This window comes from Adiantum capillus-veneris, chromosome 20, assembly GCF_014529385.1.
Source record: "Adiantum capillus-veneris isolate H3 chromosome 20, ASM1452938v2, whole genome shotgun sequence".
In the NCBI taxonomy this organism is placed as follows: Eukaryota; Viridiplantae; Streptophyta; class Polypodiopsida; order Polypodiales; family Pteridaceae; genus Adiantum; species Adiantum capillus-veneris.
In genome coordinates this window covers 114,542,971-114,556,372 of record NC_140950.1, presented here as the reverse complement: position 1 = coordinate 114,556,372, position 13,402 = coordinate 114,542,971, and the positions used below count along the sequence as shown (strand labels likewise).

The following is a 13,402-nucleotide window of genomic DNA, read 5'->3' as shown; positions in this document are numbered from 1 at the left end:
CAAGCCTGCCTTGAAGATAGCCTGTCTTGCTGCTGCGGCAGCATCTGCTCTCTCTCGCTCCCCATGAGGATCGTCTCATGGAACGTGCAGGGACTAGGTGGGCCCCAGTTTCAGCGACAGCGGGGCCGATTGCGTCAGGAGCTTCAGCGTTGCCTTGTGGGAGGAGAGATTGATCTCCTTATGCTTCAGGAGCACCATCTATGTGAGAGCCACATTCGGCGTTGTGATCAGATTTTGCGTGGATGGTATGATACCTTTTGGTCAGCTGCTTTTGGACCTGGAGGCATCCAGGGAGGGGTATGTATGACTATTGCGGACTCATTGCAGCAGGCCATTGTAGGCAGAGGGATTATTGTGCCAAGCAGGGCTCAGTGGATTACTATGCAAGTTCAGGGTGGCCTTGTGGGCTTCCTAAACATCTATGCGCCCAATGTGGCGAGTGCTCGTGCAGAGTTTTGGTCACAGATTGTTGAGTCTTTGCCGCAGGCCTATCATTGGTGTATAGGAGGGGACTTCAACATGTTGGAGGACCCTTCTGATAGGATTGGTGGCAGCCATGCTACTGTGCATGGAGTCGAGTTGGCTGCTTGGGAGAGGTTTTGTATGACTTTGAGGGTCTCGGATACATGGCAGCACTCAGGTTTTGTGAGGCCCCAAGACAGTCTTGCCTTCTCTAGATCGGACCGCAGAGTGGGAGGAGTGAATCTATCGCGGATAGATCGCTTCTACACTAGTGACCACTTCAGTGACTTGGGTGTTCAGTGGGCATCCTGGCAGGGACTTCCTTCTCGGACCATGCACCAGTGATCCTCACAGTGGCAGACAGACAGAGGAATGGGAGCACGATGCTCCGCATCCCAGAGAGGGTCTTGGTGGACTCAGCACTCAGAGAGAGGGTAGAGGCTCTCTGGACAGAGGGTATGGACAGACAGGATTCACCTGCAGACAGAGTGGCCGCAGGCCTAGCTCAACTTAGCCACTTTTTTCTTCAGGAGTCTCTGGCTCGCCGGGCTGCAGCAAGAGAGGCGGAGCAGCGTCTCAGACGGGGCATTGCTTCACTGCAGAGGATGCAGGAGCAGCATCCAGACAGTCCATGGTTGGAGGAGCACTTACACCAGGCTCGACAGGAGCTTGCTAGCACAGAGGAGAGGCGTCATGAGTTTGCCTTCCACCGACAGGCATCTCAGTGGACTCAGGTGGGTGACAGAGTGACTAGTGCTTTTTTTGAGACAGTGGGGCCTCGGCATTCGCATGCCAAGGTCAGTCAGTTGAGGAGGCCCGATGGGTCAGTTGCTTGTGAGCCCGAGGATATGCGTGCAGTCGCTACTGACTTCTACCATGAGTTACTGTCGGCTGAGCCTCAGTCAGAGCGGCAAGATGCATGCAGGGAGCAAGTTTGGGCAGAGATGCCATGTCTTGTGACAGAGGAGATGCGACAGAGGCTAGAGATGCGACTTCAGCTTGAGGAGCTACACACAGCTCTGAGGGCCCTTCCTCGTGGTAGCTGTCCAGGTGAGGATGGGTTGACTCTCAGCTTTTTCTTGGAGTACTGGGACCTGCTTGGCCCAGATCTTTGTAGTGCTTTTCAGTACATTTTGCACACAGGAGTGATGCCTGACAGCATGAGTGAGGGCCTGATCTACCTCATTCCCAAGGAGGGTGGCTCCTTGGATGAGATTCGTCAATGGCGCCCTATCACCATCCTCAACTCAGCCTACAAAATTCTTGCCAAGACTCTGAGTTTGAGGATTCAGCCACTTCTAGAGAGCCTTATACATGGGACTCAAACAGGTTTTGTCAAGGAACGCAGTATCCTTGACAACATCTTTACTTTCTGGGAGGCTTCTACCCTGGCACAGCTCCGTGGTGAGGACCTTGTGATTCTTCTTCTCGATTTTGAGAAGGCCTACGACCGAGTTGACTGGGACTTTCTAGAGGGCACTCTTCGCAGGATGGGCTTCTCAGATGCTTGGATCAGAGGGGTGTCAGCTTTGTACAGACAGGCTCATAGTCAGGTGCTTTTGGCAGGGGGGAGAGGTGCGCGCTTCATGCTCACACGCTCGGTCAGACAGGGCTGCCCTCTTGCCCCCTTTCTCTTTCTGTTATATGCGGAGGCGATGAGCAGATTTTTGGTGTCACAGCAGGTTGGTCTTCGGGGCTTAGCACTCCCTATTCGGGGAGAGGAGTTACTGGACGCTGAGTTTGCCGATGACTCAGCCTTGTACTTAGATGGCCAGGAGGCCAATCTTCACAGATGTGAGCAGGCTTTGGAGACCTTCTGTGGTGCATCGAGCGCACTGATCAACTGGAGAAAGACAGTGGCTTTCTCGGTTGGTAGTGCTCCTATGCCAGATTGGATGCCAGGAGAGGGTTTCAGGTGGATTCCCCCAGGGACGGCAGTTCGATACTTGGGTTGTCAGGTTGGTTTGGACTTTTCTCCCGAGCAGCAGATTGCTCCTCTTCTCCTGTCCATCAGAGAAAGCTGTTACATTGGAGCTCAGCACGTCTGTCGCTGGCTGGTAGAATAGTAGTTGCCAACCAGGTGCTGTTGACGACTATGTGGTACATCACCTCCTGCTGGATCTTCTCGAGTTTTTGTATCAACCAGGTAGAGAGGCTGATCAGGAACTTCCTTTGGTCAGGACGTGACACTCAGATGGCCCGAGCCAAGGTGGCTTGGTCAGTCATCACGCTTCCTTGTTCTTAGGGAGGGCTTGGGATCATTGATCCAGCACAACAGAGCAGAGCCCTTCTAGGGAAGTTCATAGTCAGAGGACTTCTTCCAGGTGAGGAGCCCTGGAAGGAGTTCTTGTTGCAGAGGCTTCGTGCCAGGGTGCCTCAGTCAGGAGGCCCTTGGCAACCTTCGACCAGATGGATCTTTACAGAGATGCGCCGAGTTGGTTTGAGCAGGAGACTGGAGGACCGTTTCGCTGTGAGTTTGCTTCGTTCTTGGGAGCTCCTACAGCGTGGCCTGGAGCAACGACAGCCGATGTGCACGGAGGAGCGCCTACGGCAGCCCCTCATTTGGAACCCCATGGTTAGCACTCAGAGAGGCCACTTGGTTGGTAGTCGACCTCATGTTTCCTAGGGTCCCATGGCAACAGGTCTAGCGCGCTCTCTAGGTGACTGGCTAGATTTCACAGGTTTGTCAGAGGAGGTACAGGGTTTCCAGCTGCAGGGCATGAGAGGGGTGCAGAGCATGTGTCAGGACATCGCAGAGTCAGCTCCAGCTAAGTGGCTCACGCCTCTCGAGCTAGTAGCACCCCGGTGGATGGGAGCCTTCACACGACTGGAGATTCTCATTTCAATCAGGGCCTGCTCAGAGACTGTCCCAACCCTGTTCTTCGAGCTTCAGGGTGGGAGACGACTACAGCGAGTTGCAGTAGAGGCCCGCAGGTAGCAGAGTGTTGTTTCAGAGGATCCGAGTTGTGGGCATCTGTGGGAGGACTTGCGTCATAGACCCTGACCCAACAGCTCTTGAGACTGGCCACTAGAGGCTTTGGGCTTGGGAGTGCTGTCCATTGGCACGAGTACAGTGGGATCCTGGTGAGTGGCTATGGAAGGACCCCTTCTCTTCTGCAGACCACCCAGGAGTCCCCTTCTTTCAGTACACTGTTCGGCTTGGACGGCACATACTAGCAACACGTCATTGGCAGGAGGAGGGTCTCACCGTCGAGTTCTTGGCAGACTTTTGGGAGAGGTTGTGGGAATCCAGACAGCCGAGGCGAGTCACCTTGTTTCAGTGGGGCTGGTCGCACACAGAGCCACAGCAGTAGGGAGCCGGCTAGTGCATAGTGGTCTCTCGGCCACATGTGCAGCTTGTGACCATTTGGTGGAGAGTCAGCGTCACTGTCTTTGGGACTGTCCCTCGGCCCAGCAGGTGTGGCTACGAGTTCTTCGGCTGATGCCTGCTCTCTCCACGGCTCGACAGTACACTTGGGGGGCAGCGGCTTGGTCCACCCTCACGGGCCCGGCACTTCAGTATGAGCTATCGTCCACCAACAGGATGATAGTGATGCAGGGGGGACGTCCTACACTCCAGCCTACTCCAAAGATTACTTCACAGGAGTGGTGCAGTGAGAGAAAGGAGTGTTGGGAGCTCATCAGTGGCCTTACACTTTGGTTCATCTGGCGGGCCCGTTGTTTCCGCATCTTTGAGGCTCGCCCTGTGCCACCAGCTGAGACTGTTCGTGACTTTTGGCTAGAGCTGATCCATACTCTTAGAGGACAGCTTGAGGGACTACAGGGCAGCTCCGACCGCATGCGGGAGCGCCACGAGGCTTTCCTTCGACTTTGGCGCCCTGGGCCTTTCTACACCATAGTCCAGGGGGTCTCGGATGGCACTAATGTCCACCTGTGTGGCTCTTCCCACCTCCCATCTCTTGATTTAGCCTCATTGTATATATGCTGTTTTTTCATTGGGAGAGTCTCCCCATCATGCTTGTTGTAGCCCTCTCTTGCAGAGGAGGTTGTAGCCCTATGGGCAGTTTTCATTAACTAATAGAAGGATCTTTTTCTCGGGAAAAAAAAAACAATACTCAATAAACTCAAATAAAATACACTTTATCACTTAAGAGTGAAGACAACTTGAAAAAGAGAGATAGAGAGAGTGAGAAAGAAGATCGACACCGTACTAGGGACCAGAAGATGGGCTGGTCTCCCCCTAAAGGAGTATCTTGAATGATTGGGGAGAAGTCTATATAAGCACATGAACCGAGTGGTAGGGCATTTCCCTTCTTCTGCTCCTACTCCCCAATGCGAGGGGAGAACACCTGCAAACAAACTCTCATATATCAAACACTCTAAACAGGAAACCATCCCTTGTCAAGTCTTGGAGCTCGAAAAGCACCTCCTTGGAAGACAACTCAGTAGAGAAAACCTTCTCCTCCAATCCTACACGCGGGGAAGGTCCTCCAATCCTACACGCGGGGAAGGCACGTTGTAGAGATCCTTCTTGCAGACCAGCCCCATCTACGACGTTTATTGGCTGAAAACAGAGGAAAACGGCAACTTGTCGCGATGGATTTGATCTTCGGAGGATCTTCCTCACAATGGAACTCTTCTACTTGACCTCTGGTACACTTGATGCAATCATGGGGAAGGTCGGTCACACCTTCTTCAAGGCTGAAAATCTGCAGCAGCTTGGGAGTGCTCTGGCCCCTTCTACAAGTGGGTGAGAATGAGAGAGGGGTTGCTTTATAAGTGCTGGAAGCCCCTGAAATTAGGAGGAGATCTGAGGCGCGCGCGCACACAGAGAGAGAGAGAGAGAGAGAGAGATAGAGAGAGAAAACTTTTCCCAGCAACAAAAACAAGGAAAGAGAGAGAGTCGATTTGCTGAAATAGGGGAAGAGGGAGAGCTTTTTGGGGGCGCCCAGATTTGGATCAGCTTTTGTTGGCAAAGGGCTACCCACTTCTTCATAAATGGGAGCAATTGACTTTTTGACTTTCAAAAGACCTGTAAAACCTTAAAAAATCTAATTTTTAGGTCAATGCTTGCATACAAACTTTCCAAGCGCCCTTGGATGCCCTCACATGCCTAGATGCAATGCTGACATAGACTCCTTCACCGAAAAGCACCTACTTTTCCAGAAAGCAACCGTGTTTCCTCAAAGCTATTGAGAACCCACTTCATTCAGTGCTGCCTCTTGCACGCAACTCTAACTGAGTTGGCAATCTACTCAAACTACGGAAACTTCCCTGCTTGGTACTCTCATCACCCATCCTATGACGCATCAAAGATATCTACTCCCGAAGGTCAAATTCTTCTTCTTGATGCCCTAATCACCCATCCAAAGTGAGGCATCATAAGTATCTGTTCATGGTGGCTCAGTAGATATCCCGCTCGCAATGTTTTCATCATTCCTCTAGATTGACGCACTACATATCCATTCTTGGTGGCTCAGTAGATATCTTGCTCACAATGTATTCATCATTCCTCTAGATTGACGCACTAAGAATATCCACATTCGGAAGTCTCAAAAGAGGTTTTGTCTATGATGCTCTATATCATCCTTTTGCTGACGCATCCAGAAAACCCTCTCACTTATGGATCTACTTGATTCTAATAATTCATTTAGAAATATATCTCTTTAAGCTATAGCTAATTTAGCAACACTCGCGGCCTAGTAGTTGCAGTATTAGCATCAATGGTAGCGATAGCGGCGGTAGTGGTGGTAGTGTGAGCAGTCCAGGGACATGTCCTCAACAAGGTGCAAATTTCATCAAAGGATGTGACTCTTCATTGAAGGAACATGACTACTCATTGAAAGGATGGAGCTCTACACAACAATGGTTGCCATGTTTCATTAAAGAGCAAGTCTCTATATGATCAAGACATGACTATTGATATGTAACCTTCAGCAATCATTATAAGGAACCCTTGTATCCCATTGTTCAATCAATCAACAAATCAATCTAATTAATCGATTCATCTGAGTCTGAAGTCTATTACTTTTCAAGTCTTCATCTCCAAGTTCTGAGTTTTCAAGTTAGGGACTGTTAACCAAATAGCGGATTAACTTAAAGCCTCACATGGATACTATTGATGCTATGCTGTGAAAGCTTAAGACATACTTGAAAATTTTCAACAGCACATTAAGGGACTGAGTGGCGAAACATAGTCGTAAACTACACTGACCAAATGTTACTCTGCTTCCAGGCGGCACAGGAGTTACAGCTCCTGGCCGTATTTGCCGATCATTGATGTATGTCCCGTTGGTGCTGTCCAAATCTGTTACAAAAAGAGTTGCCCCCTTTCTCTCAAGTCGAGCATGAAGACCTGAGACTGTTTTTACAACATCCAAAAACCCAATGACCAAACAAGGAGACTGGAGTTTCCTAATGGCAAAGATGGTTTCACAAAGTAAACAGTCATGTGCAGCTTGCTTGATACCTGTAGCAATAGGGATAACAATATCTGCCTTCTCCGGAACACGGCCTACTGTGGCTGCGTCCTGCTCTTCAAAGATGCAACTATTACTGGTATCTATGGACACAAATGAAATTCTACCACATTTAGAGAAAAAATGTGATTTTTTCACTCACAGCTGCAAGCTCAATGGCTCCAGGGAGTGGCACAGCTTCATCAAGGTGATTGCAATCCCCATCACCTGCAAAATACAAATTAGCAAACTTGACTACAAATATCTCACAAATCAGTAAAGCTTTAAGGACCAGGCTAGCTAGATGAATATGTGAAATACTTCCCGTCATTACTTGATCTATGGAACAAAAGCATGTACTCATTCATCGTATCAAGATAATACTTCTTTGTACATATGCAGATACAGATTTACTTGCAGAGGCTGGCAAAACAAGGAACCCGCAACCAAAATAGAGGCAAATGGGTCCTCCAAGAAAACCTGGAAACACGAAGTTTGAAAGCACCTAAAAACGAGAAAATGCTTGAAGCTATGCTGAGTGCATAAATAACAAGAGACAAATGCAACTTGCACAACATTTAACCAACAGAGAAAACATTGGACTTCCAAGCTTCCAATGGCAATACAACCATATAAGTCGAAAACAAGTAGCATGGATTACCCCTGCAGTCACCAAGAAGCCAGCTGGCTATGACATGATGATGTGGCACCCAAAATGGCACAAGGTTGCATCCATATGTACGTACGGAACCATTCAGTACGGTACAACCATACGGTACCGTACGTACGTACAGTATGGTACCATACGGCCATCTTGAAAAAATTTGGGGGAAATCAATGCTGAGCGTACGGATTTCGGCGGACAGTTTTGGGGAGCCCTTTTGTGTGGTCTAGGCTTTATTGAAGTGTGTGCCAAGGCTTAAAACTTTCGGGCGCACCTGTTACGATTTCCAGAGAACAGATTTGTGCAAAGACCTTCACAGACAGTCACATAGAGGCTTCTACCTGAGACTTTCCCATGTAGAAAGGTAAGCTCCACTCTCCCCTATGCTCCTTCCACTCTTTCTTCCTACGTTGTGCGTACTCTTTGCGACCCCCGTTCTCTCTGAGCATTTGTTCTCCTCTCCATTCCTCATGTGTGTGCATTGTAATGTTAATTTGTATGTGAGTCTAAGTTTTGAAAGGTTTGTGAACTTAATTTCAATATGATATGGTTTTTTTACAAATGGTACGTACCCATTACGTACCTGAAAGGTGGTTCAATACGGAAGTACGTTCCGTACGTACCTTAACCATGCCGTACACTACGTACATTTCCACATTGAAATGGAACCACCAAGAAATCTGTTGAGTGAGATGAAGAGGAGAAACCATCAAGAGCACTGAACTCGAGTTATCAAGGAGGTGTCGGCCATTGTAGAAGACAATCTACTTGCTGGAGAAGGGTCCTATAATCCAAAGCTAGGAGCCTAACTCCACGACGATAGTGGAGGAAACTATGGGGCCTGCAAAAAGATATTCTTAGCAAACTGTCTGGTAGAGAGAGCAGAGCTCCAACCCAAATGCTGTTAAGAGTTTTGGAGGTTATCTCTTGGGTTTTCCCATCTAGATCTTGTGAGTGAGGGCTTCTTTGTGGCGATGCCCGGCCTTGTAAGGGTTTTCTAGAGTCTAGGCATCATGGGGTTATTTTTCCCATATTTGTCTGATATGACCTATTTTTACGTTTTTGACTCTTCATATTCCCATTTATTTGACATATACCTAGATGTATCCAAGATAAGCCCAGATTCCCATTTATTTGACATAGGCTATTGAGATGTGGGTTGGGTATTATTGTTACTTTCCTATATTGGGGGGTTGGGGGGGGGTGGGGGGGGGATGGGATTCTTGTAGAAATTAAGTTGTGACCCTTATAGTCCCTCTTGTGATAGCAGAGTTTGCCCCCGCAAGTCTCTCTCTCTCTCTCTCTCTCTCTCTCTCTCTCTCTCTCTCTCTCTCTCTCTCTCTTTTTTGGGAAAAAGTAAGGGCTGTATATTATTGAGTACAATATAATCCCCAGCGGATGCCAAAATAGCCTATCACGTGGGGTGTACAAGCTGAATGTAAGGAGGAGAGCCACTATAGTGACAACTCGACTAGAACAATCTCATGGTGGTCGGTGTGATGAGTGGAGGAGAAACCACCGAGGAGGGCATAATGCCACGTAATCTGGTCACCTGTAAGTGTGAAGAAGAGTGGGGATCGGGCCCAACGCCGAAGGAAGGCAAATCGGCGAGCCTCGGCTGCTCGAGATGTACCTGAGGAAGAATCCCACTGCCAAATCAGGGTGTGAATGATGTCCAGCCAAATGGCAGTGAGGGTATCCTGAAGGAGCTGTGGAGCCGCACTTAGAATGTGGAGACAACGAGCTCTCCAAACATTCCATAGTGTAATACTAGTGATGACTGAAAAAACTTCATCACGTGTCTGAGAATCCCCCTGCCAAGCAATCTGTGGTAGCATAGCCAAAGTCCCTCGCCGATAACCAGTCGAGGTAAGCATAAAGGCTGGATCTGTGTCTGAGCCCTCGTAGAAAAGATGCGGGCCGGGCATCGGCATCAACCATGAGACAGATCCCCAAGTAAGAAATCCATGCTGAACACCTGCTCTGCTAAGTAGAAAGCAAACTGCAAGCCACACTACATGGGAAGTTGAGCATGACCAAAGACAGTGTGCAGGTGACTCAAGTAGTCGCAAAGGACAGCGAGTACATAACGGATCATGACCCATAGTCGCTAGCCAAGTCCCAACTGGAAGTCCCGCATGTGCAATCATCCACATGAAAAAAGAAATACGACGAGCCGCATGTAAATCCCAGATGGCGGACCAAAACTGCTGCAGATAGGCATGGGAGAGGCCTGAATGTAACCAGAAACGCATACGAGTGGGCTGCTCTGGTTGCTGTGTCATCAATGCTAACCGTCCAATCCTGACAGTGTACTCAAAGAAGGATACAGGTGCACCGGTGGGGTCAGAGTGAGGCCAATGCCACTCTCCTGGGTCCCAATAAAGCTGAGATAGGGCACGACCCTCCCACACCCAAAGCCTCCAAAGTGCAGCATCAGCGGAAGCGAAACGGGGGTCAACACAACGACGCTTCCTGCGGGAGCCAACTACCCTGATGGCCTCCCATCGAGCGCCGGGGAAGACAAGGTGCAGAGAGGTGGCATCATATGTCAATCTAGCATGAATCCCCTGAGACTGGTCAGTATCAACTGTGAACAGCATGGTGTCTAAACGAACTAATAAGAGAGTGCTCTGAGCAAAGAGGCCTTCCCAACCACAATGGGGAGGCATATGAACCGTGCCTCACATGACTGCATCCCACTGTGAAGGAACGGCGGAATCAATCTCAAGCAGTCTGTCTGTCACCCCGCGACCAATGTCATAATGTTCTGCCACAAAATCAGCATCCAGCATACGTGTCTCATGAAACAACCACATAGAGGCAGCAGGGCCAGTGTCCCAAGCAGCCCAATCAATGTGAGTCCTCTCTCCAAGCTGACGGGGTGGATTAACCGAAGAATCAAGAACTGCAGCATTCCAAATGAGAGGTTGGCGCTCAATCTCCTCACGACATGAGGGAGGTGAGCGTATGATAGCCCGACGCATGGAAACCCAAATCTGAAGGAGCGATCGGATGAAGGGTGAGAGGGTGGTGATGGACAATGGGGCATCCGTAAAGAGAAAACGATACCCTGTATGCCAAGTATGACCATCTCTAGTGCCGAGTCGTGGAGTCACTGTGCAAAGAGCGGCCTGAAGAAGCATCTTCCAAGGTTCTTGGCCGAGAAAAAGACCCCGAACAATAAGCTTGGTAAGAAGGGCACGGCTCGGTAACTCTAGATCAATAATGCCAAGGCCTCCCTCTGACCTAGGACGAATAATCGTGGACCAGCGAACTCGAGCACGAGTATCAGTAGTCCCATCTGTGCCACTCCATAAAAAGTTCCGCACTAGTTGGCGGAGCTGAGCTATCACACCAGAATGTAACATCCAACAAGAGGCCGTATACCATACTGTAGCCAGAATGACCTGGTTGGCGACCAATGCACGGCCAGCCAACAACACATGGTGTGAAGACCAATGGCATAGCTTCCTGCGAATAGACTGTAGTACGGGTGCAAACTGCTGCTGTGAGGTAACATCGAATCCAACCTGAAAGCCCAGATATCTGCATGTCTGACCCGACTGCAGCCATGTGAAACCATCAGCTACCCCCCAAGTAGGTATGTCATCACTGCCAACCAGTAACCCATAGGATTTATGTCAGTTAATGCATGCACCACTAGCAATGCAAAAAACCTCTAGGGCCTCCCGCATGGCATCAAGAGCAGCTAGCAAATAGCGTAACATGAGCATAGTGTCATCAGCAAACTACTGATCGCTAAGGTCTAGAGCTGTAGGTACTGGCATGGTGAAGCCACGAAATGCATGTCTCTGAGCACGAAGAAAGTCAGACATAGTCTCTCCTACAAACAGATACAAATATGCTGCTAGAGGACATCCCTGACAGACAGATCGAGGAAGCGCAAAACTGCGATTGACACGGCCACCAATAGTAATAGCACTGCTAGCAGTCCTGAAGAGAGCGGAAATGCATGAGATCCATCTCGAAGGGAAACCCATCCTGGCTAAAGATCCTTCGAGAAAGTCCTACTCAACACGATCGTATGCTTTCTCGAAGTCAAGGATGAAAAAAGCGAGAGGCTCAGAAGATGATCTGGCCCACTCTACTGCCTCATAAAAAGTGAAGATATTATCCAGGATGCATCGATCCATGACAAAGCCTATCTGAGAAGTATGAATAATATCTGGTAAGAACGGCCGCAAGCGATGGCTGATCAGTAACGCTAATATCTTATAGACCGAAGGGAGTAGGGTAATAGGTCTCCACTATCGGAGCTGAGTGGTGTCACCCCCGTTCGGAATAAGAGATATGAGACCTGAACAAAGATCCGGATGCATATATCCTGATGCAAAGATGTCCTGACAACCGCGAAGCAGTGGTATATGCAATACATCCCAATATGTCAAAAAGAAAGCTCTAGTGAGGCCATCTCTCCTGGACAGGAGGATGGATCAAGACTCTATAGCAGTATGGAGCTCTACAAGTGTGAAGGGTGCCAACAAGATCTCTGTCATATTGTCTGTACAACGGTGTCGCATGTGATGCCAGATCTGCTCACGGGCAAGTAAAACCTCAGTAGTGCATACATCAGCAGTGAACAATGTCTCAAAATAATCTGCAGACATCTCTCTCTCTCTCTCTCTCTCTCTCTCTCTCTCTCTCTCTCTCTCTCTCTCTCTCTCTCTCTCTCTCTCTCTCTCTCTCTCTCTCTCTCTCTCTCTCCCCCCTTGTTCTCTCACTCCACCACGTGTTCCCTTGTCACCACGTCTTTAGCTGCACTTTGACATGATATCTGAAGAGCGCGTGCGAGAGCATGTGTGTGTGTGTGTGTGTGTGTGTGTGTGTGTGCAGCAATGGAGAAGAGAGGAGACACAGGTTTGGGTGGACTCCAAACACAATAGTGTTAGGGTTATGAGTCCTTATTCTTTTATGTAGAATGAATGGTCAGTGTTAGTTTGTAACAAACTTGGACACTCCAAGTCAAGAATCAACCGCGACAGCACCAAATAACCACTTCAAAACAATTCACAGATCACAATAGATTTGCACTGGCCCGGCAGAGTTCCGTGCCTAGAGATATTGGCCCCAAAGACTGGCGCCCCTTTCGGTATTTCTTTTTGTATTAATCAATCATCAAAGTACAAGAGAGCGGTTAGGGTTTCACTCTCAGACTCTGCGTCCAGATGCTCTGAGAAGTGAGGCCCTCACCACTAATTTAAAGGTTACAAGGGATGCCCAAAAGCAGAGCCCCAAAAGCTTTTAAAATCAAAAGCATCAGTTCTCTCTCTCTCTTAGAGAGTCTTTTCTCTTTTTTTTTAATAAAAAAAAAGCAAAAGCAAAATTCGCGTCGCTCATCATTTTCCCAAAAAAAAAAAAAAAAAAAAAAAATTAATAATCCGCCTCCGCGATTTCCGGAATTTAGGGTTTTTGGCAAAAATTAGGGTTTGCAGGAATTTTAGGGTTTCTGGCAGAAATTAGGGTTTCTGCTGTCCGCCACGTCATCACTTTGTGACATACCCCCCTCTTGAAAGCATTGTAATCGACCGCGATTACGCCTGCAAAACCGACAAAAGCCATAAACCGTCTTAGCAGACACTGACTGTTAGTACCTACGTACTAGGAACACACATCTAGCACATGTACAAAATCGACAGTCACATCACACGACATCACAGGACATCACCAGACATCACAGGACATCACATGACATTCAACATTCATTCGGATCTTAGACCATGATTTATCGGCAATGTAGCTAGCAATCACATCTAGGTCCAATCGGGACCTCATCGATGTCCGATTGACTAACCCCTATTGCAACCATGTCTATTCGAGATCAATCAGACCAAAA

General features: G+C 48.6%; 1 protein-coding gene across 2 annotated transcripts in view; it reads right to left on the bottom strand.

The window, feature by feature from the left end:
* Positions 1-13,402, bottom strand: part of LOC147433125 (SMAD/FHA domain-containing protein) — a 102,599-nt gene that overhangs the window by 39,367 nt on the left and 49,830 nt on the right. The window contains exons 1-6 of one of the 2 annotated variants that reach the window (XM_086492809.1): positions 7,887-7,994; positions 7,296-7,386; positions 7,045-7,109; positions 6,893-6,953; positions 6,638-6,784; positions 6,455-6,495 (exon numbers count right to left, since the gene is read on the bottom strand). In XM_086492809.1, coding sequence (XP_086348935.1) covers positions 6,455-6,495; positions 6,638-6,784; positions 6,893-6,953; positions 7,045-7,109; positions 7,296-7,386; positions 7,887-7,994 — 513 coding nt within the window. Of the gene's footprint in view, positions 1-6,454; positions 6,496-6,637; positions 6,785-6,892; positions 6,954-7,044; positions 7,110-7,295; positions 7,387-7,886; positions 7,995-13,402 lie in introns of those variants that run through there. The other variant, XM_086492808.1, reaches the window with a different exon arrangement.